General features: G+C 33.1%; 2 protein-coding genes and 1 long non-coding RNA gene across 3 annotated transcripts; 2 read left to right on the top strand and 1 right to left on the bottom strand.

The window, feature by feature from the left end:
* Positions 1-522: 522 nt before the first annotated feature.
* LOC141677779 (putative E3 ubiquitin-protein ligase LUL4) lies at positions 523-9,475 on the top strand. The gene is made up of 3 exons (XM_074483845.1): positions 523-1,196; positions 7,816-8,317; positions 9,048-9,475. The coding sequence occupies exons 1-3, from the start codon at positions 757-759 to the stop codon at positions 9,159-9,161; spliced, it is 1,056 nt and encodes a 351-aa protein (XP_074339946.1). The 5' UTR covers positions 523-756; the 3' UTR covers positions 9,162-9,475.
* On the bottom strand, positions 9,213-11,807 carry LOC141677781 (uncharacterized). Its single transcript, XR_012557526.1, has 2 exons — positions 11,108-11,807; positions 9,213-9,616 (listed from the first exon to the last, which is right to left on the bottom strand). It is a non-coding gene; the product is annotated as an uncharacterized LOC141677781 (long non-coding RNA).
* Positions 11,808-13,406: 1,599 nt separating this feature from the next.
* LOC141679106 (heavy metal-associated isoprenylated plant protein 32-like) lies at positions 13,407-16,096 on the top strand. The gene is made up of 3 exons (XM_074485596.1): positions 13,407-13,853; positions 14,140-14,215; positions 14,476-16,096. The coding sequence occupies exons 1-3, from the start codon at positions 13,824-13,826 to the stop codon at positions 15,816-15,818; spliced, it is 1,449 nt and encodes a 482-aa protein (XP_074341697.1). The 5' UTR covers positions 13,407-13,823; the 3' UTR covers positions 15,819-16,096.
* Positions 16,097-23,417: the final 7,321 nt, after the last annotated feature.

The following is a 23,417-nucleotide window of genomic DNA, read 5'->3' as shown; positions in this document are numbered from 1 at the left end:
CATTAATCATCACATGTCATCTTTTACTTCAAGCGCTGATATCATTTTCCACTAACTCATTTAGTTAATTTAATTTGCTTTCTCTTTCTTATTAATTATTACAATTTCCCACTAGTTCTTTATCATTCTAATTTCCTTCTCTCTCTTTTTTAAAATAATTCTCATTTCCTTCTTATTCTTTTAAATAGTAATTTCTTTGTCCCTCTGTGAAGTATAGTCGATACGTATTTTAACGTATTTTTATAACATACTTGCATAAATTATTTTAATTTCTTTTTTTTTCTACATAATGTTTGAAGTTTAATAAAAAAGTTAAAAATAAATTATGAAAATATGTGTCAAAAAAAACTGTATATAATTGAATGAGACGGAGAAATTAATAATTTGCATAATCATTTCTCACCTATTTAATTCTCAGTCTAAGATAACATATTGTAAATATTATCAAAATTCAATATTTCTAATATTCAAAAATTATTACAACCGTGCATATAGTTTTTTTTAACAAATAAAGCACCTTCCTTCCTATTCTTTCCCTTGCGTATGTTTCTTCTTAACGTGTTGATGAGAAGAACTATGACAGTTTTATCACCTGAATATTATATCTATACAGTCAATTTCTTGAAACGCGTCAATTCTTGATCACCGCCTTCATCAAATTCAACTCCAAAAACTATACCCCCAACTCTCTCTCTCTCTCTCTCTCTCTCACACACACACACACAACAACAACAACAACAAACAACAAGTTTTGAAATGGGTACATCTTGGAGTAGCAATAACAACCCCAACAGAAGAAGAAACCAAAACAATCAATACCCACCATCACAACTAATCTCATCATCAACTACTTACACTACATACCCACCTGATCCTTATGGCAATCCCCCACAGCCTTACCCACCTTACCATACTCATCAACCACCTATGTACTACTATGCTGGGGGATACACACAGCCCAATTATCAGTATCCCTTAATGGGTCGCTCCAATTTTGGGTATCAGAATCATGGGTGGGCTGTAATTAGGCCTCCGGTGGCTGTTCATCAGCCAGCGGCGTTTGTCGAGGAGCAACAAGCTAAGAAAGTCAGGAATGATGTGAATGTGCATAAAGATACAATTAAGCTTGAGGTGGATGAGGAGGATTCTGATTGTTATTTGGTTTCGTTTGTTTTCGATGCAATGTTTGATGGCAGGTAATGGTTCTGATATTTGTGTTTTTTGGTTATTTATAGTTGTTTATGTTGTTAATTTATATTTATTGTCTCTAGCTAAGGGTGTTTTTGTTAATGTTGTCGCACTGTTAGAGCGGGGTCCTTACTTAATACAACCCGGGTTTTTGGTAGGGTTTGGTTATTGTTATCGTTATTGTTATTGTGTGTCTAATTTTGTCAGGTGTTATTATATGTTATTCTTGACAGATGATATAGTATGTGACTAGGTTGAGACCCATAGTTTGCCAATTGTATGATAAACAGAAAAGAAGAGTAAGTAGCAAATTTAGGTCATGCAATTATATAATTGACTTGGATAAAATCCTTGTGCATTTGGCTTGAGTATAGTTTGGGATGAGTTGAAAATGGATTAAATACAAAAAACTTGTGGAGTTACGAATCATTATTTTGTGACTTCTTCAATTCATATGATCCTATGTTCTCTATGATAAGGATCTAGTTATTTTGTCAGCTAACTACTTTTAGTTGTCTGAGCTAGAAATCGAGTATTTGAGTGTCCCTTTAGCGTTGCTATATAGATTTTACTGATTTAGTGAAGTGGTCGTGTACAGTAGTCAAGACGAGGTATGGAATTAATTCTTAGAAACACCACACACTCCATAGAAAGAATAAAAATGTACAAAAGAAAGATGAGGGATAGAAGAATAGATTGACGCCGAAGTTTGAAGAAAAAACTTCTGATGTAGTATTGTTTCTTACTATATTGGTGTTTTGATTTAGAATGTTGAGCTTTTTATGGGCTGCCTAAAACAGAGTAGTTAGCCTTTCTAATAATTCACCTGAAAAGAAATTGCTTATACTAGTACTAAAGGTAATTTAATTGTGCAGTTTAATCGCGTGAAAGTTGTCTGAAACAATTTGCTGCGCTTTTTAGATGGATTAATTGTAGCGCGAGTGCAAACTAATGACGTAATCAACACCTTTTAAGCCATTTATACGTATTCATAGGATATTCCTTTATGCTGAATGAAAGAATTATATAGATCTGAGTCCATTAAACATGTTTCTATATGAAACATATTTCTTTGCTTCTACTAATGCTAGATGGCATTTAATTGTCGATATTTTGGTTTTTCATTGTCCTTTATGCATTAGCTATTTTCAGTGGATGATATGCATATTTCTTAAATTACTAGTTTTGAGGTGGACATATTGATATGGTTGGAACTTCTTATTGATGAAACCTTTATAGTGTGTTGTATATTTTGCAGTTGGCCAATAGTACCAAATTCATCGCATTGATATTGGCTCGGTCTTTTCTCTTTAATCCACACGAGTAATTAAATGAATTTCCTAATACATTTTTTATTAATGAAAAAAGCTAAATATGAACTCAATATTTAGAAGAAATATAAGATAATCTGCTTGATTTCTTTGCTTTAAAATTTTTGATTGATTTCCATTATTCCACAATCTCAGGATTAAATAAGTAAATAAAATCAACAATTCTTTATGAGAACCCCAATATGTTGGTTCTGCTAGTTTTTTATAAAACCTATTGTTATATTCACTGTCCATTAACTATAACAATAGTTTTTTTTGTCAAGAACTATAACAATAGGTTGATTCTGCTAGTTTTTATGAAATATATCTATGTTCTGCAATCCAAATTGTCCAATGAAAATAATGATTATTATTATCATGAATATGTCTGTCCATCTATCACTGATATTAACATCATATCCAGAGTCCAGACATATCTGTTCTTACTCCGCACCGACATAAAGTTCATTCAAATAATCTCATAATTTCTTTCACCTATGGCAGTAAAACTAAAATTATAACTTGACCCTCCAGATGCGGACCTTAGAGAGACAGATGGTGCATCCCCGAAACTTATTTTATTTTATTAAGTTTTTTTCAAAAAAAGAAAAGTTTTCTTGCCATGGATTCTTACAAAAATATCTTTGAAAAAATTTAGAGTATGAAAAGTAGCGAGACAAACTTAATAAATAATTTATTATAAATAGTTTATGTATGTTACTCAACCTTTTATGTGTTTGTGCAATATATGTGTAAAGTATTCTATTCATTTTTTTTATGGTTTTTACTATATTGACTTTCAATACTTCTTGTACGTGCGCCTGTTGAAGACTTGACCTAAATTCATTAAATAAAAAAAAAGTAGCTTATTTCTCTCACATTCCCTCTCTTGTCGCCTAACTCACTGTTGTCTTAATATTTTGATCACTGAAGAATGAGAGTAGAAAGATTGAGCTGCTGGACGCACAGACCATGTTTGGTGGATCACCTGTAATTGATTGATTTTCTTACTAGTAACTCTACCATTCTTTTGTTTTAGATGAGCTGAGTTAATTGCCAGATTGATGCCTAGGTTCATTGGTTGAGCTAAGTAATTTTCCCTGGGTTTGCTTATTCACCAATGGATTTTTCTTATTCAATATTTTTCATAAAATTATCCTATTCATGTCTTGGTCTTTCCTTTGTAATGTGTGCGATGATGATTTATTATCTTAAAATTGATGAATAAGCAAATCAGGGAAAAGTTATTCTAGTCAATCAAATGAAGCTAGGCATCAAAACATCTAGAAATCATCACGAAAAAGATTGGGGAATGTTAATAATTTTTTTTTTTTGAACAACGAACCTTAACTTCATCTTCAGGCGAGCCTTCGACCGTGGTCTTTGTGTTCCTTCTCAGCAGCCCAGTGCCCTCTTCAAAATTAGAGGTTTAGCAGTAGCAAGTCATGTGGCCTACCAGAGTGAGAGATGCAAGCTAGTTTTTTTTAGTAATCTGGGTAGTCTTAACCTTCAAGCTTGACCAGAAAAATAAGAATTTGATAACCAAAATAATGCAAAGTTTGGAAAATTAGACTAGAATAGAAGTATTGAAAAGTAATGAACAATACCTCTATACACCCCCCCCCCCACACACACATATATATACACACACACATACATACATACATCTAAAAAATTGAACAAAATGTATATACTGTGTATAATAATGTGCAGATTCATTTTTACTCTTCTAAAAAGTTCAGAAATATTTTACAAAAATTTACTAGTGGACTAAAATGTTTAGTAATATATAATTTTAAAGTTCAGTGGAGGCTATTGTGCCTTCTCTTCCCTCTAAAAGTCCACCTCTGGTTGCTTCCTTTTGAGCTGTAGTAATTGAACAATAATTGGTGGCTTGAGAGTGTTTATCCATAGAATCTGGACCCTTTTAACACCCTACTCTGAACAAGTCTTGCAATTTGAGCAGGTTGGGTGAAAAGTGGATGGGTGTAGGTAACTAGTCTGAATTTATAAAAACATATGAAAAAACTCGAAAAGTGTCTGCTAATATAGCTGAAAATATACACACTTCCAGGCTTTATAGAGAGGTATGATGCAATATCAAGCATGTAAAGTCTGATTTTTAAATAAATTAATCAGATTTAAAAAAATTCAATATTAATGTGGTGTAAATGTTATGGATGCATGTACCAGATTGTTTATCATTATATGATCAATTGTGTTGATGTTAATTAATTAAAATAATGTTATAGCTGAGGGAACCTAATTTGGATAATGTAGTTGGTTAGTTAATTTATTTATGTTTTGTGTATGCTTGACTTCTGAGCATGGTTGTTGAGTCGCTCGACTAGTCGCGACTAGTCGAGCAGTCGTTTTTGTGAGGTCGACTTAAACTGGCGACTGAGGTTTTTCTGTGTGTTTCGGGCGACTGGTTGACTGGTGGAAAAATTCAAAAAAGCCCAAGCCAAATTCAAAAAAACCCAAGCCCAGTTGCAATAAAAGGTTGTAAAATATCCTAATATACTAAAAATAAAAGCCCATTGCCGATTTGTACATAATCCAGTCGCCTTTTTAGTGCCCAGTGTGCAAACTGAACTGCACTTGAAGACTTGTAGTTGCTTACTTTTGCTTTCTATTTCTTTGAATCAAGAAACAAGAATATTTCTAAATTATATATTGAATCATTGACTTGGTGATCTTTGTGTCTGGTACAATAGTTGGATATTTTTTTATTAAATTACATTATTTCTTCTCTTATGTTGATCTTCTTGCCTTTTGTCTTTGTAGGTTTAAGATCTCTTATGTATATAAGAGTAAAAGGAGATTATGTATATAAGAGTAAAAGGAGAAGTGGTTTCTTAGAAGTTAGAATATACATATATAATATTTATATACATCTCTATATTTATAGAATCATAACTTTATACCTTGTTCGACTAGTGTCGACTAGTCTACGACTAGTCTCGACTAGTCACGACTCGACTTGTCGGACACCATGGTCGACTCGACTCGACTCACCGACGTAACAACCATGCTTCTGAGTGTTGTCCGTATGGAGGTTTGATAGACTCGACCAGAAGGTTTTATGTCCAGAACAGTTGTTAATCTGTTTGGCATAGCCCACTGGTAAAAGACTTGTTATGTGTTAATTTTATTTACCAATTTAGAGTATCTTTGATCCTTGTGTTGCTTATACAATTCCTCACACAGCACAGCATTAATTGTATCCTTCACTAATAGATAGAAATTTTGATACCTGACCAATATTTTTCCACTAAATTTCTACTTTTGAGAAGACCATATTCCGAGGTCAGGAAAAAAATCGTAATACCTGTAAATCTCTGTGGTATCGTTTATATTGGTGACCTGCTCTACATATATTTGATCATATCTAAGCATTGGGTTCTTCATTACCTGTAAAGCTATTTGTGATGATAATTTAAAGAATAATATTGGTGGTTCTGGCTAGGAGTTTGAGATCGTTAGACATCTGGCTTTTGAGGTCTATGGTTTTTGTATGATGCCAATCATTTGGAATTAACTTTGTTGATGGGTGATTGACTCATTTTTTGTGTGTTGACTTGACTTCTTTGATTAAATTGGCAGAAGCGAGGTTGAGATAATTGTCTGTCAAAAAAAAGATTGAGATTATTGATGTCTTGTTTCTGTTATGAACGCTTTAGTGTACAAGATTTTTTTTTTAGCTTAATATTTTTCTAAGACATTTAATTATTTTATACAAACTTTCAATTGAATCACCATCCCAAAAATGTTTTCAAATACATAATTGTACTATTAGTTACTTTCGCAACACTTAACGGTAAAAAATTTCACGACGGCTAAATTATGTTTTAGTTTAATGGAAGCTTGAACTCCTTATACTTCAGTTGCGCACTAGTCATCCATGTCATAATTTGTGACATGTATGTGCTAAATCCTCGTCCATGTCAGCTAGCTATGTCACTTGCCTAAACTAGATCACATATAACAATTTTCGATCCAAATCACAAAACCAAAAATTAAACCAAGAAGCCTAATCTATTTATTTCCCCCGATTACACATCAAGAACCCTAATTTTTTAAATTCAATCCCCAAAATAATCACCAAAAACCCTAATTTCACGAATTCACTTTTTCCCCAAACCATACACAGATACACCAAGAAACCTATTTTTTTCAAATTTAGTTTTTCCCCGATTTAATCACCAAGAAACCTATTTTTACATGCCCATTTCTCTTTTTTTTTTTTGCATATACATCTGCTGCCATGAATATATAATTAGACTTCGTTATAAATTCACCAAAAAACACCCCCCACAACCACCAGAACACTAATTAGTAAGCGAATTAATCAATGACGAAGAAGCAAGACACTGGAGAAGAGATTTACATTAATAAACTAGTTTTAGAGTAGATTCACGATCTGTTTTTGATGATTTTTTTTAGCGCCAAAGTTTGGGTTTGAGTGTGGTGAGAGTCACCCACCGACAAAGCTATTCCACCATTGATTAGATGCGTGTAATGGTGGAGAGTTAGGATAGTAGTGGAGGACCAAAAGAAGAAGATAAATGTGTGGGTTTTGTGTGTATATTTATCTCTATATGCTGTGTGCGTGTTGTTTTTTAAAAAAATACGTGGGTAATAATATGTTTATTATTTAAAGGGGGCTGCAGATCAGCACTCTGTTACATTAGTTAAAGGAAGTCACGGAGGAAACCAATATCAAAAGTTTTATTAGTTTATTTGTTTGATTGAAAGCCTTTTTCAGTTGGTAACCCAACCGAAAGTTTGTGTGTAGTACTGAATTGAACTAGCTCATTGACCCGTTGTGTTAATTCAATATTTGGGAGGTTTTGGGGAATTTTTTAAGATTATTGACGACTATCTTTCATGTCAGTGATGGAATGTTTCATTGGTGTAGAAATACTTTATTAGTTGACGTGTAAGAACATTTGTGCGCATTTAACTTGTATTGTTGGCTTCAGGAACTGATTTTTTGTCTCGACCTGTTCAGTTTAACGATATAAATCAGTCTGTCAATCCCAAATCTTTTGCTTAGAAAGTTATGATGAATTGATGATGCCTTGTTTAACCATAGCCCTTTTTTCTGCTAAAAAATGAGACACCTTGTTAGTCTGATGAATGATAGGAACATGTAACAACAAATCGTTAAAAAGTATTTCCTGATATGGCCAGGACCATATTGAAATATGCATCTTGCATTGAATATCTGTTATTTCCTCTACTACACTGTTTATGTAGACAGTCCTTTTCAAACACATTGCTGATTACTTCTTTGTTGGTGATTGTGTCACAGTATCACTATCTTTTACTTTGCCAAGGAGGAACCTAATTGTAAGGTTGTTCCTGTATATCCTGAATCGTATAAACCTGTAAAAGTTCCTTTTCAAAAAGGAGCTGGCCAGAAGTTTCATCAGCCTTCCAGAACAGGAGTTAATCTGACTTCCTTTGCGGTTGATGATCTTTCAAAATCAGTGGCAGAAGATGTATTTCCGCTTGTTATATCTGCTGAAACGTGCTTGCCTTATCTTTCGGCTGACGAACAAAGTGATCATCCGCCAAATTCGTCACCTCGCAGGCAGATTACTCAAGCTGTGCTGGAAAAGAAAGATGGGGAGCATTTTAAAGTGAGAGTTGTGAAGCAGATATTGTGGATTGATGACGTTCGGTATGAACTGCGTGAGATTTATGGAATTGGAAACTCTGGAGAAGCCATGAGCGGGAATGACTCTGGAAAAGAGTGTGTTATCTGCATGACTGAACCTAGGAATACTGCTGTGCTTCCATGCCGACATATGGTATGATCCTCTCTATAATATCTCATGTATGTGTATATAAGATATTATTGGTTGATTTCAAGAGGTAGTAAGAACAGCAAACATTTGTGCATAGTAGATTTACATTCCATAAGAAATATAGGGAAGTGCTTAACAGAATACAGGTTCTGAGCATTTGATGTTCTTCTACCAAGGATGCAAATAGATGTCATAAATGATTTAAAAGGAATGAATCTATCATACACTGTTAAATTTGCACAAGTTTTTCTGGTTCTCTCTGAAGGAACCATTAGTATTCTGTTGTGAAGTTGGTATGCAAATATGTTATTCACAAACTTTGCAATGTTTACAACAACTCTGGGGTAAAGCATAAAAAGACAGCCACTTGGATTTTAAAGTACACTACCTGTCTTGTAATTTAATTTAAGTTGATGTTTAATTCGTGGAATCTCATGTGCTTATTAAAGGATGACACTTTAAATGAAGTAGGTTCCGGATACACTCTCTGGAAATTACTGGAGTTTGCATTGGTTGTGTTGTGGCTGGTTTATACTTTTTTTTAATGTTAGTATAAACTTTGCGTGTCTTTACATATTTGCACAATTTGTGAAGTAACAAATAATGACTTTCAGTATTTTGGATGCAATTTTTATGAACCGTTATTATTTACTCTATATTTGGAAATACTAAGCTCTACTGATTTATAGGCATCATTCTGATATGACTGAATACAAAATGTTCCATATTTCAGTGCTTGTGTACCGAGTGTGCAAAAACATTGAGGCTTCAATCAAACAAGTGCCCTATCTGCCGCCAGTCTATTGAGGAACTCATGGAGATAAAAATTGATAATGACGGTCAGTGAGAGATGATGTGGTTCTTTATTTCTTTTTAAGAGTGTAGAATACAGTTACACATTTCTTTTGTGTGCAGTCCCCGTGTATATGTATGTTATCAAATTTCCCCTGCTTTGGTGTAGCATTTGTTCAATGTATATATACAAGAGCTTACTCAATTGCATGTGGGCTCGTTCATGTACATGTTTATGTGAAGGAATTTTGATGGTCATCTTTGAAAGAAAAAAAAACATAGCAGAATTTAGGAGCACATTCTTTCTGTCTAGACATTTCTTTAACTTTAATGTGTTTATAATCTATTTTCTCCTGATGTTGAAATGTAGCCTTTTTCCTTTCTCCTTTGTGCTTTTAATTTTTATTGACCAATCTAACAAGCAGTTCACAAGGAATGTCTGTTCACCAAGTTACCGAAGATCTTTGCTTTTGAATTTTTCTTCTCCCTTGCTTGCAAGTTACTTTTCACCTTTGGAGAATATCAGAAGATGAAATAGATTAAAAAAAGGAAGTGAAAATAAAGATATAGGCTTTACATAATATAGTATTACATAAAAAAATTATGGGCAGTAGAGTGGGTACCCTTAAACTTTGAAATGTTACTAACAGCCAAAAAGGAGGGGGGGGGGGGGGGGGCAAAGTAAGAATATTTTGCCATAGAAGTTAGCAGCAATAAGAGTCCCAAACTGAGAGCATCTTTAAGCTAGTTGTGGGTTCCTCTTGCTCACAAGACTTGCAGAGTTGTGGACATTAATAGTGTGTTGATTTGTCTGTTTGTGAATATTTATTTTGTAGCTTCACTCCAGTATGTTCTTCATTATATGTGAGGTGCTGGGGTGAGGGACCATTGCTTGTGAGAATGCTTGCAATTAATAATATTTGTGCTTCTGTATTAAATTGCCTTATCTTCAGTCTGTCAGATTTCTAGCATATAGTAGTAGTAGTAGTAGTAACATTATTTGCTTATTTCTGAATGGGAAGTCTCCCGCGTTTCTCTCTCTTCTCCCCCCCCCCCCCCTGTACATGATCAATTCATATATTATTTACAGACATGTATGACTTGTGGCCAGTTCACGGGAAACTGCACTTGGAGCCACCGTCAACCATGATATTGACTGAATATATTCATACTTAGTAGACAAATACAACAGTCCTGATATTTGCGAAACTTGTTCATACTCAGTATTGTTAGTACACCAATGCAACAAATGTTAGCTCGTGAGCATTGATCGATTAACTGTGCATCTATGTTGGTGCAACTGTGGAGATAAAGTGCATTTCACGGAGTCTGATTTCTTTTATGCAATGGTTTATTCTGTGCAGAAGCAAAAAATTTTAGAAATGCGGTGAAAATTGATAACATATAGATATTTTAAGCAAAGGAGGCATAGTTATAAAAGATGTCATACTCAAATGGACCCTGGTGTAGTTGTATTTATTTGCATTTACTTTCTTCCTTGCATCTTCTTTTTAATCCTTCTGGACATTCAAGTACATTTGTTTTTGTAGGAAAAAAATAAATTGCAAGTCTATATTTATGTGACAAGTGCTAACAAATTCTAGAATTCATTTGCTCAATATTTTCACAAGTTTTGCCAAAATTTATATTAGTAAAATGAGCTGGTGTCCATTCATTTACAGCCAGTTGTCTTTGTCAAACTTTTGTACACTTCATTTTTTTTTTCAGTACATAATCATGTGTATTTGTATTTACACAGTACTATAACTTTAAATGACTCCAGAGCAGAACTTAATCAGTGAATCTAATGCATGAAACACATTGATGTTTGTACCATGCATGAGTCTAAAGCTCAGGAGATTACACATTATACCTGCCTACCTTCCTTATGTAATGTATGGACTTATATAGCACTCTAAAGCATAGTATTAGTAACAAACTACATTATCAGTGTATCTGGTGACAATAATCCGTAGAGATTGAGATGTACGCATATCTTACCTTAAATTATAGTGCGAACTACATAATTTGCCGAACCTCTAGAGTAGTTTGACACCATTAGCAGTCGGACTCGTAGAGCCTATTTCATCTGGGGGAAAAGCAAGCAACATGTGGGGAAGATAGGGGGTTGCAGAAGGAGAACATTATTCATGCAAGGGTTAGAACTTAGAAAAGTGATACAATATATACATAAATGACTTTTTGCCTTGCTCTCCTTTCTTTTCCCAGTATGTCTTCTACTTGTTCTTCTCATTTTTTTCAATAGTCATCCCAACAACATGTGGTGCACATGTGTTACTTTAATCATAAATGGCAATGCCATTGCATAATATAGCTTAATGCAATTCCTTAGAACACAACGGTGAATAAAGCATGTAAAATCAAATCTAGATGCATTACATTCATAGACTAGTTCTCTTTCTCACATGCAACCACCCCCTCCAAAACTTGAAGGGGGAAAAAGGGAGTACAAGATGATCTTCAAGACTCAAGATACTGGAAAAACCCAAAAGAAAGAAGGTTATGAAGGAAATGCATATTCTTGTGATAAATAATACCACAATTCAAGATGTGACAGCAGCAAAACAAGGGTTCAAATGAGTTTGTCACTTTACTATAGGTTTAAATTACAGCATTATGATGAAGAGGAAGTGACAAAATGTCATTTCTTAACCTAATGTGAGACTCATGGGACATCATACATACATACATATATAATTAGAGGGAATGGGTTGGCACTTTTGCACCATTCTCAAATTTTTATTAAAATAAAGAGGTTGCTTTCAAAGTGTTAGAGGGTGTCATTATGAGTTGGACTTTTAAGATGACTGATCTTTATTTCCTTACTAAAGAAAGTGCACATATTTTCATTTAATTAGTACTATGAGTTTTAGCTACTTTTCACCTAATTTTGTGTTAATCTTAGTAATAATTAAATCCCGAAAAGTTAAATATGTAGGGCACGAAATTATTTACATCGTTATGGAAATTTTGCTTTTAGTTGTGGAAAGTGCATATTTCTTAAATTGTTGCCACCATTTTTCAAATACAATATGAAATGAATCCGTGGGTTACTTTTGATCAAGTGTGAACCTAATGCTATTGTCCTAATCAACATAACTTATATATATATATATGAAAAAATAGAAATTAGGTGTAATAATTATTATAAATTTGAATTATATGTTATAATAACTTTGAAGCATTAATCAGCTTGAAAAGAAAGTTAAAGGTGTTACTATTTCAATATTGATATGGTTCAACTTTGTTTCTTTGTTGTTGGGCCAAGATTAATTGGTTATGAAATGAACACCTCACCCCAACCCAATTCTATTCATAAACCATGTAATCGAAACATAAAAAAAAAAAAAAAAAAAAAAACAATCCTGACAAAAAAACATAAAAAACCATATATTTTATTTATTGTTATTCGTCATTTCAATTACCATCATTTATCATAACCCATACTCTCAACACATGCCTGTGTATTATTTCACAAATATGTATTCATTTTCTAGAGTCTCCATAATTAACTCTCGAATTAAGGGTCCTAAAATGTTAGTCTCTTGTTCGAGACAAGAATTAACTGAAAAAAAAAATCTAAAATTAACCAATTAATCGCGAGATAAATTAAATTTTGCTGTGTCTAAATTTAACTTTTTTTAATTATAAAATATAATGATTATAGAAATTGGTCGGTTTTTCAAAAATTATCGATAAATTGTTCAATAATCGGTCAAAACAGTTGAGTTTTATTTGCATAAATTTTGAGGACAAGTTCTAATGAAAGTTTGATGATTAAACTCTAAAGAAACCAGTCAGTATTTGTATCAAAAATCACACAAACAGTCATTCACTTTTTGAGTACAAAAGTCATGTTCTGATGACCATTAAATTCTAATAATAGTAAATTATTCGATTTTTAAAAAATATCTGATAAATCATAAATCAGGTCGAATATTTCTGATTTTCGAAATCCATAAATAAGCAAAATTTCATTAAATTATCATGAACTTTTAAGTATTAGCTCGACTAGCTAAGATGTTGCACGGAGAAAATCCATTAATCTCCCACATTTGGCGAGGAAATCTGACAGCCCAGATGATTAACACTGCTGCTGCAATGGCGTATTGAATGTGAGCACCATACAAAAATGTACATGTATATAGTGTCTGCCACAAGCCAAGTAGCCAAGCCAATTGAGGAAGCCACACTGTTGAACTTGAAACCCAATTGAGCTAGCAGGTCATTTTAATTATATGAGTACATATACCAGTATATATAAAGGGCCTAAACAATGAGTGAGGTAACCCCCCTAGGACTACCTCTCACTTTGTGCCTGTCTATACTTACTTTGTTTACTCTCTCCCCTCACACACACAATTTCTCTCCCATCTCTCTCCTCTCTCTCTCTCTCTCTCTCTCTGTTAAGAAACTCTGAAATAGAGGAAAGCAGACACACACACACACCAGAGAGGTTTTTAATGTCTCCACCCACCGCCTCTCATTTTCTCTCCTCTTTCCTCTGAAACACACACACCCTCAGACACAAACTCAAACTCAACACCTCCCCCTTTGTAATTTTCTTACAATAATCCCCTTAACATATATAATATATACATACATATTTTAGTTTCTTTGGTAATTCTAGTCAAGATTATATCTTTCAAGCCTCACTCAGATCTATAGCCAACAAGTTTATTCTCCCCATTACATTATGAGTAAAGAAGAGTTCTTGAAAATTCAGGTGCTCATTTTAACACATCTCTCTCTCTCTCTCTCTCTTAATAGCTGTTAAAAGTTTTTACAGTTAGCAAAAGATAAAGATTGAATTTTTATGTGTAAATTGACAATCTTTTCTTCTTTTGTTTTGCTTGTTGACAACTCAACCTATCTGGAGTGCAATTAGCTTTTGCTTTTGTGTCTTTTTCTACATTTATAGATCTTTCTCATAGCAAATAGCTTTTTGATTGTTAGTATTATTATCTTTATTTGACTGATGTAATTATTGTGTGTTTTGCTTGTACATGCAGACTTGTGTCCTTAAAGTTAATATTCACTGTGATGGATGTAAGCATAAAGTGAAGAAAATCTTGCAGAAAATTGATGGTATGCTCTATTTATTCCAAACCCTTCTCATGATTTAGAATCTTGTTTTGTTTTTTATATAGAATATTCAATTTTCTGTATCTCTGTGTTTGTTTTGTTTTGTTTATTCTCTTTTTGTTAGCCTATTATTGTTTATCTGTGATTGGATGAGGTTATAAAATGGATTGATTGTGATTTGTATAGATATGTTGTAATTTTGTATACTTAAGTAGTGAAATTTGGGTATTTTGATGGATGGTATTTTCGGGTGAAATTTTTAGGTGTTTACAAGACCACCATAGACTCTGAACAGGGGAAGGTCACGGTTTCGGGTAGCGTAGATGCAGCTACCCTGATCAAGAAGCTTACAAAGAATGGAAAACATGCTGAGATGTGGGGTGCTGCTCCAAAAGGCAACAATAATAACAATAATCAGCCTCAGAAGAATGACGGTGGGAAAGGCGGAAATAACAAGGGGCAGCCGCAGCCTCAGAAAGGCGGAAATAACCAACAGCAGCCAAAGGGTGGACAGCAAATGCCTAACCAGCAACAACTTCAGCAGCAGCTACAGCAGTTGCAGCAGATGAAAGGGTTTCAAGATATGAAGTTGCCCCCTCAATTTAAGGACATGAAGATGCCTGCTTCGTTTGGAAAGGATCCGAAGGCCGTGAAGTTTAATTTACCCGAGGAGGATGAGTTTAGTGATGATGATTTGGATGATGATGATTATAGTGATGAGGATGATTATGATGATGATGATTTGGAGGATGAATTGGATGATATTCCTCCGCCTAATAAGATGAAACCTATGATGGGTCAAGGCGGTGGTGGAGGTGGAGGCGGTGGGCAGATGCCTCCGGGTATGATGATGATGGATGGTATGAAGCCTGGCCAGCTTCCACCTCATCTTATGAAAGGTGGTCCTCCTGGTGGTAATAATGGAGGTAATGGTGGTGGAAATGCCAAGAAAGGCGGGGGCGGCGGAGGTGGTGGTGGAGGAAATATTCCTGTTCAGATGAATGGTAATGGTGGAAAGAAAGGCGGTGGTGGCGGCGGAAATAATGGAGGCAATCAAAATCAAGGAGGCGGTGGTGGTGGTGGGCCTCCTAAGAATGGAGGCGGCAAGCCTAATGGTGGTGGTGGTGGTGGCCAAAATAACGGAGGAGGCGGTGGGGCGCCTGGTGGTAACCAAATGAATGGTAATGGAGGAAAACAGGGTGGAATGAATGTTATGCCTAATATGATGGGTATGAGTGGTGGTGGTAGTAGTGTTAGCCAAATGAGTGGTATGCCAATGGGTCAAATGGGTAACATGCAAGCAGCAGTTCAAGGCTTGCCAGCTGCGGCGGTGAATGGTGGAGCTCCTGGTGGGTACTTTCAAGGTGCTGGCGGCCCTCAAGCAATGGCCGGAAACCCATACTACCAACAACAAATGGCAGCAGCAGCTATGATGAACCAGCAACGTGCAAACGGCGAAGGATTCCACCCAATGATGTACGCAAGACCACCTCCGGCCGTGAATTACATGCCCCCACATCCTTACTATCCGTATCAACAACCGCAATCGGATCCCTACACCAACTACTTCAGTGATGAAAACACCTCAAGCTGCAACGTTATGTGAAAAGTTGAGCCGACACCCTGGCCTAAAGTTTGCTGATTTTGTAATGGTGGACATGGTTGGTGCTTTGATGGTTCAGTTATACCAGTGTTGAATGACTTGCTTGTCTAAAACTGTTTTTTCACTACTTTTTCTTTCATTTCTGGCTTTAGCTCCTCTGTTTGCCAGTCTTATTTTCTCACAAGTCCTAATTCTGATTAGGATTGTTTAATTCTAAATTATAATAGTGTACCTTATATTACATTTATAATTATATATATATATATAAAGGCTTTAGAGAAGTATGAAACTGTAACTTTGAGCTGTTCTGAATGTTCTTTTACATTTGAGTTGGCAACAGCTTGTGCAAGCAGAAACAATAAGATGTTTATAGCAAGATGAAAAAGCAAACAATCTCTATTTTTTTTTGAGTCTTGATGTTAAGTTAAGATATTTTACTTCTTTTCTACTACCAGATTTGGGAATGGAAGTGATTTGGTGTTGTTTCAACAAATTATTGAGGTAGTACAATTAAAAATGTATGTACAACACTACAAGCTCCATTGAGAGAGCATGTGTAAGGGGAAGATAAACATGAAACTGTTGGCCCATTGTCATGATTTTGATCAAAAACATTTGGCCCCACCGCAAGTGGGTAGGGATGTCATGGGGTCCACTCTTTCCACACAAGAATGCACAAGGGTAGGTAGACGTAGAACTGAAAAATGAACGGGGCCTTTTGGTAGAGAATGAGGTTGTTAATGAAATATGCATGGGAGTATTTGTTTATATATCTTCAAAAATACTAATTTGTAGTCTTACAATTTAGCATCCGTTGTGAGATATTGTCAGGATGAGCTAAAATTGAATGTAAAATTTGAGATTAAAGATGACTAATTAATATCAAGTTATTGACCGACTGTATCCAAAATAAATCACTAATTAAAAATTTGACTCAAAGTGATCATTATTTAACTTAATTTAATAATTTTCTTAAAATCAAAAATTGAAAAATGATAATATAAATGGGGGAGCTTGAAGTTTAATATGATTTATAAAATTTGTTATTTGACTCAAGAAATTATGATGAAAACTCGTTTTGATTATTCGACATCTCAAAAATGCAAAAATCAAATGTGATTTAATCATGATTACTCAAGTCACATAACAGGTTTTACTAATGATATCGAAGAAAACGAAATATACACACATAAGCCATTATTTTTCAATTATGGATAGTTTTAATTTTTGAATTTAATAAAATGATCAAATTAAATTAATTGATAATTACCTCATATCAAAATTATAATAAATAATTTACTTGAATTTTTGGTATGCGGTCAATAATTTACTTGATATTTATCCCTTTATTTCGACCATTTTGCACTAAATCGAGTTGAAGTTTTTGAGATGTTAATCGTATTCGAGCATATAATTGGAGGCCAGTCGAGTAACGAAATTGGAGATTTGGGAATGGGAGCAAAGCATATGTTTGAGGAATTTCCTATCCCAATAAATTGTGACACGAACAAACTACCAACTTGCCTGTCATGAAAAATATAACGTCGTTGACACTAACAAAGAAAATATTAGACCAATAAACAAGAACAAGCACACACTATATCTTACAAATATCTAACGGAGTTGACACTTTTGACAAGAATTCTGGTAACAGTCTAGTCTGTTGAAAAAGAAGTACTATTATTTTCAAAATATCAACATCAATTTGTATTATGCAAAAGCAGATAATTATCGATAACAAATCTGTAAATGAAGATACGTTTGATATTATTTTATCATACTTACACTTATACAAAAACTATACACAATTGATATGGACCGAAGAAGAAGAAGAGATAGGTCTCTGATTCACTGTGTTGTACCAGACGCATTGGATTTGTCACATGATGCTTAATTATATGTTTATGAGGGCATGTATATTAGTAGTCCCGTGGGGTCATCTGGGTCCCACTTCACGTCTGTCAAATTCGATGTGGGTCCGTGTACTTGTACCCAAGTATATGTCCGTTACATTATTGCGTCCAGGTTAACGTTACATGGGGTGTACCTCAGATTATTATGTTTTCAGAAGATATTTTATGGTCCCTTACACAAGATTAGGGAACCAACCTAAACTAGCATTTTAAAATTTTGTTTAGTATTTTTTGATTCAAAAAATGTAAAAGTTTATTTGATGAAATATTTTTACAGAAGGGTACTTTTAACAAAAGATGCTTCTAGTATCTTTTTAAAAAAATAAATTTTCATTTTTAACAAAATAGTTACAATTTCAACTGTTAACTTTTACCATAAATATTAAATTTTACTAGGCTAAGGGTATAGCAAGTCCATGGTAGATAAAATCACCCCTTGTATAAAGTATAAAAAATTGGTTACGGTAGTTCAGGATTTTAATATTTTGTTTTTCTTTCAACCATATATCTTATATTTGCCTCTTATTTAAAATAGTTTCAATTTAACTAGGATAAAGAACCATAATGTATCTCATACTTTACTATAAAATAAAAATTACAAGATCCTTAAAAAAATAAAATTATTACTCAAATGTAGCTATATAAGTGATGGACTAATGACACAAAAACTAGTAAGACACCATGATTGTTCGAGAAATGTTAAAATAAGTGATTATGAAATTAAAATGAATAAAAGATTAATAAGTGGTAAATAGACTAATGTTTGAATAATTTTTTTATAAATCGGTATTTTTTTTACCTAAATGAAGTAAAATAGATAATTTCAAATACAATTATGTTAATCCGTGCATCCTGAACTAGACAAATATTAAAAAACGTATATTTTAAACTAAAGTTAATTAAAAAATTAAAAATTAAAATAATTCGAGAAAAATCACAATGTTGCTAAGATTAATTTTTTCAGTTTATAAGTTATAAAATAGATTTATAAGTTGAGTCGACAATATTAAGTAACCAGTCCGTCTGAAATCTTAAGGTGATAGAGTAAGACCCGAACATGATCTTATACTTTTTAAATTGTATGATACTTTTCGTTACAATTGACAACAACAAATATAACTAATACTAATACAAATACCCATGCCAATAACAAATATTTAAATTAAACAAATGGTGGTGGGAGGACTCGGACGTGAGTCCCTCCCTGAACCGAGCTCTCATGCCATATTAAGTAACCCGTTCGTCTAAAATTTTAAGGTGCTAAAGGAGGTACGAACAAGATTTTATACTCTTTAACAAAGAAATTCTAATCGATGTGTTAGTAAGGGCTTATAAAGTTATAACTCATAAGCGCCTGGCCAGGTAAACTCCCTTCGTCTCAATGAATTCTTAACATTTCAGCCCGCAAGGGTTGGCTCAGTTGGTTAAAGAGAGGATAATTATCTTCTTGGTCACATGTTCGAATCTCACGGGAGGAAAATTTATGATTATGTCTCCTGAGTCAAAACATGTACCTTAAATGCGGTTTACCTTGGTTCACGTGGTTTGCAGGCTATTGCGTGAGTCCATAAGATTTACCCAGTGCGAAGCCAAAGGGTAGCGGCTGCGGGTTACCTACGAAAAAAAAAACCCTTAACATTTTAAATATATACTCCTTCCGTCTCAATGAATTTTTAACATTTCAAATAGAGTGATCGACACAAATTTTAAATTTTTTATCCAATATAGTTAAATATATTATTTTGAAAAAAAAAGCCGGAATAAAAATTAAATGTTTAAATTTTTTATTAAAAAATAAGAGAATGTTAAAAATAAATTATGGAAATATACTAGATCAGAGGCTTAAAAGGCGTGTCGAACCCTCCATTTCAAACGTTAACAACTCAGCGCGGGACGGAGGGAGTATTTAACTATTATATTATTTTTATATGGAACCTTGATAACCTTAACATAACATATGTGTTAAAATTTATTTTATTTTTAGTTGTCTGGTTTTTTTTACATTATATATATATATATAGGCTTATGGTCAAATAGAAATCAACCTTAAAATAAAAATTAGAAATCACTTATATAAATCAAGTAACAGCCACCCCCTTCTCACTGTCCACCACCGTATTATTTTTCCATCGTCCAACCTCTTTTCCAAATCATCCAATCTTTATCTCCGATCACTAATCGAAACACTTCATCCATAATATATGTATCTTCTACGACCAACAAAGTCGACGATTTTTATCAATATTGAAAATTATATGTTTGTAAGTATATGTCTCATATATATACTATTTAGTGATATTTATAATACAATTTGGTGATTTGGGTGATTAAATCATTGATTGCCGTTATACGATTTAGTGATTGAATCGTAAATCTTGTGATTTATCTTATATGAATTGTTATCTTATTCTTATATCATGTTCAAATTTCAGATCAGGTAACTTTTATTGAAAATTAGTGATTGTCGGAGATTGTTGAATGGTTTTTATATTTCATTCATATATATCTCCCCCCTATTTCACATTAATTGTTCAAAACCCCAACACTTTTGCCCCTGTACATTTAACTTCTAGCATATTCATCATTTCCTGTTAAAAATATAAACAATAATTGAAGGTTGGTGATTATGGAAATTGTAAAGTTTAATGGTAGGTGATAGTGGTGGACGGTGATCATGGCAGACGGAGGTAGATCGGAGATTGCAGCGGACGGATATAGATCGAAGATAGTGGCATAGATAGATCGGAGATAAATAATAACAGTGATTGGAGATGGGGATAGGCTAGTTGTAACTGAAGATGGAGAAAGTGATAACTGATAAAGAAGCCCTTAGGCTTTTAGTTAGGTTGGGTAGTTTCCAATTTTTATTTTAAACTTGTTTCTATTTGAACAGCCCATATATATATTCTGAATCTCGTGAAATTTGATTAAAGATTGTAAAATTGTTTGAAATTTATATTTTGCCATTTGTAATATAATATTTTATATTTTTTCCGTTCTAATAATAATTATATAAAACAATGTTGTCATCAGGGTCATTATCGGAGTTGGTTTATAAACCATATTCAATTTTTTTACAAACTAAATTTTTATAGTTTACGAAAAGTTTGGTTAAAATCCAAGCCGTATAATCGATAAATCCCGTGATGTAAATGCTTACGCGGTGGTCAATGACTCAATGGTCATCAATTGGTAAACCGTTAAGTTCTATACGGCTATACCTAGCTTCTCATTTCACATTTGTTTTGCATGTTCGGATGCAACAAATTTTTTCCACGCTGATAAAACCTTTTCTATAATTGGGAAACGCAAATCTTGAAAATGTGTAACTTCCATTTAACATGTACCGTAAAAGAAATGTTTTTTCTGAATTTTAAACTTAAGTTGCATTATGCGTAATTCAATTTTATTTTGTCACGCTTCTTAAACCATCTCTAATAAGAGTTGCCAAGAAAGTTGACAAATTTATGTGACATGACTCGCTTGGTTACTTATCTATTGGAGTTGGAAGGTTGCCCGAAGGTTGCCAAAATTTGGCAACTCCGTGACAACATTCTAAATTAACAAAAAGTCATAAAAAAAGTTCTAAAATGTATATTACTCAACTCACTTTTATATTGAACTAAATATAAAATTAATATCGAGGGACCATATGGGCAACTTTTAAAATTACTTAACTATTAGAAGAAAATTTTAATAAATATTATCAACAGTGACATGGATGTGAGAAAAATTTAAAAAATCTGTTAACAACCTAACAGGAGATGCTCTTGTATCTCTGCTCTGATTGAGTTAGTTAGGTGTTAGGACTTGGGACCTTAAAAATTAATATAGAAGACCCCGAATATCACTCTTCAAAAAGTTTAAAACTTGACAAAATTTAAATCCTCTGCGTGTTGCCAGAGAAGAAAGTGAGATATTAACATATAAAGAGGCCATTTTCATTATAGTCTTACTTTTATAGTTTTTTTCTTCTTGTTGTGAGTTTGCTTGTTTTTCTTTTTCCTTTTTGTTCGGCGCCTCCTTTGAAATTTTGACTATTGCGTCTTTGATACAGCACTCCTTACTCCTCTCTTCCGACTCTTTTTATAATTAATCGAATTTTGAATAAAATTTATGTATATTATTTAATTGTAAATATTTAAAAAATATCACTTAAAATTGCAACCAACCTATTTTATTATCACTACAAGAAATATGGTCATTTGCGACGGAAAACTTGCGACGGAATAATTAGGTGCGTCACTTTACGACATAATACGTCAAATCGCCATAAATTTTTACGACGAAATGCGAATTCCTCGCAAGAATAATGTTTTACTAATTAATTTGGTGTCAGCCATTTAAAAATAAGGGAAAATTATATAAAGTTATTTCAAAATTAGGATGATTTATACTTTCTGTTGTAAGGTGTATATTTACGATAGAAAACTTGTGACGAAAAGTTAAGATGGTAAAACTTATAACGAAAATTAAAAACCGTCATAAGTAACAAAAGCGGTAAATTTTACTTTTTTGCCAAAAATTTGGCAGTAAATTCAACTGTTCTCAAAATTTTGGCGCAATGTAACTCATGACGGATTCCGTTGTTAGTTTACGCATAATTTTTTGTTTTAAAAAAAATATTTTTCAACGATCCAATCGTACGGATGTTACTATATATTAATTTTTGTCATAGAAAAAAATAGTTATAAAATTTCAAATTTATCTTGCATGAAAGAAATTGAAAAATATAATAAAAGTACTACTCATAAAAATGAGATTCGTTCCGGATTAACATATTACAGTTTTTAAATTATTTACTAAACACTGGTTAGTTGTAATAGTCAAATTGAAGTTTGACTGTTAAAATGACAAAATAAATAAAATTATTTTGATATATAACTTTACTTATATCACTAATATATATATATATAGTTTTTACTTTTTTTTAAAATAATAAACAATTGAGTATTAATTATTGGTAAAAAATTAATCAATTTAACTATTAAAAAGTTAATTGTGATAATTAAAAAGTGACGAGAAAGTAATTCATGTTAGATTGTATTTTGTGCCTCAAAATATGGAGTTGTAATTAGCATGCATATGATTACTGTTCTAGATCTAGATACACGATACTAAAAAATCTAAAATTAGTTATAAAATGACATAATATGATAAATTTTAATTTATGGCTCATATATATGAACATATCTTTACATACATGATTTTATATAATTACTAGAGCAGAGTAATCAGTTGTATCTCTATTTTAAAAAAAAATTAATAATTTTAGAGATAATTAGTACTATGAATAAGATTACTTTGATCACAAAGTAAAATTTCTAGCTTAGTGAACTTTGATCCATGCTCACAGAGTAGAACATGATGGTGATAGAGATGTACAAAAAGTCTGGGCCCGAAAATCTGACCCAACCCGATCCGATCAAAAGCCGGTCAAGCTCGGCCCGGTCACGGCCCGGGTTTCGGGCCTCGACGGGCCCTATATTTTTAGGCAAAATCCGACCCGGTTAAAAGCCCGGGCTTCGGCTCGGCCCGGCCCGATTAAAAGCCCGAAAAATCCCGGTTATAATCTGATTATTCTAATATATTTTCTTATATATTTATAAATTCACATTTACTATAAATATAAATAATACTTTAAACACATATATATTTACATATTTGTAATTAATAATATTATTTATAT

This window comes from Apium graveolens, chromosome 8 (assembly GCF_009905375.1).
Source record: "Apium graveolens cultivar Ventura chromosome 8, ASM990537v1, whole genome shotgun sequence".
Classification (NCBI taxonomy): domain Eukaryota; kingdom Viridiplantae; phylum Streptophyta; class Magnoliopsida; order Apiales; family Apiaceae; genus Apium; species Apium graveolens.
The sequence above is the reverse complement of the archived record's forward strand: the minus strand, read 5'-3'. Positions and strand labels throughout refer to the sequence as shown.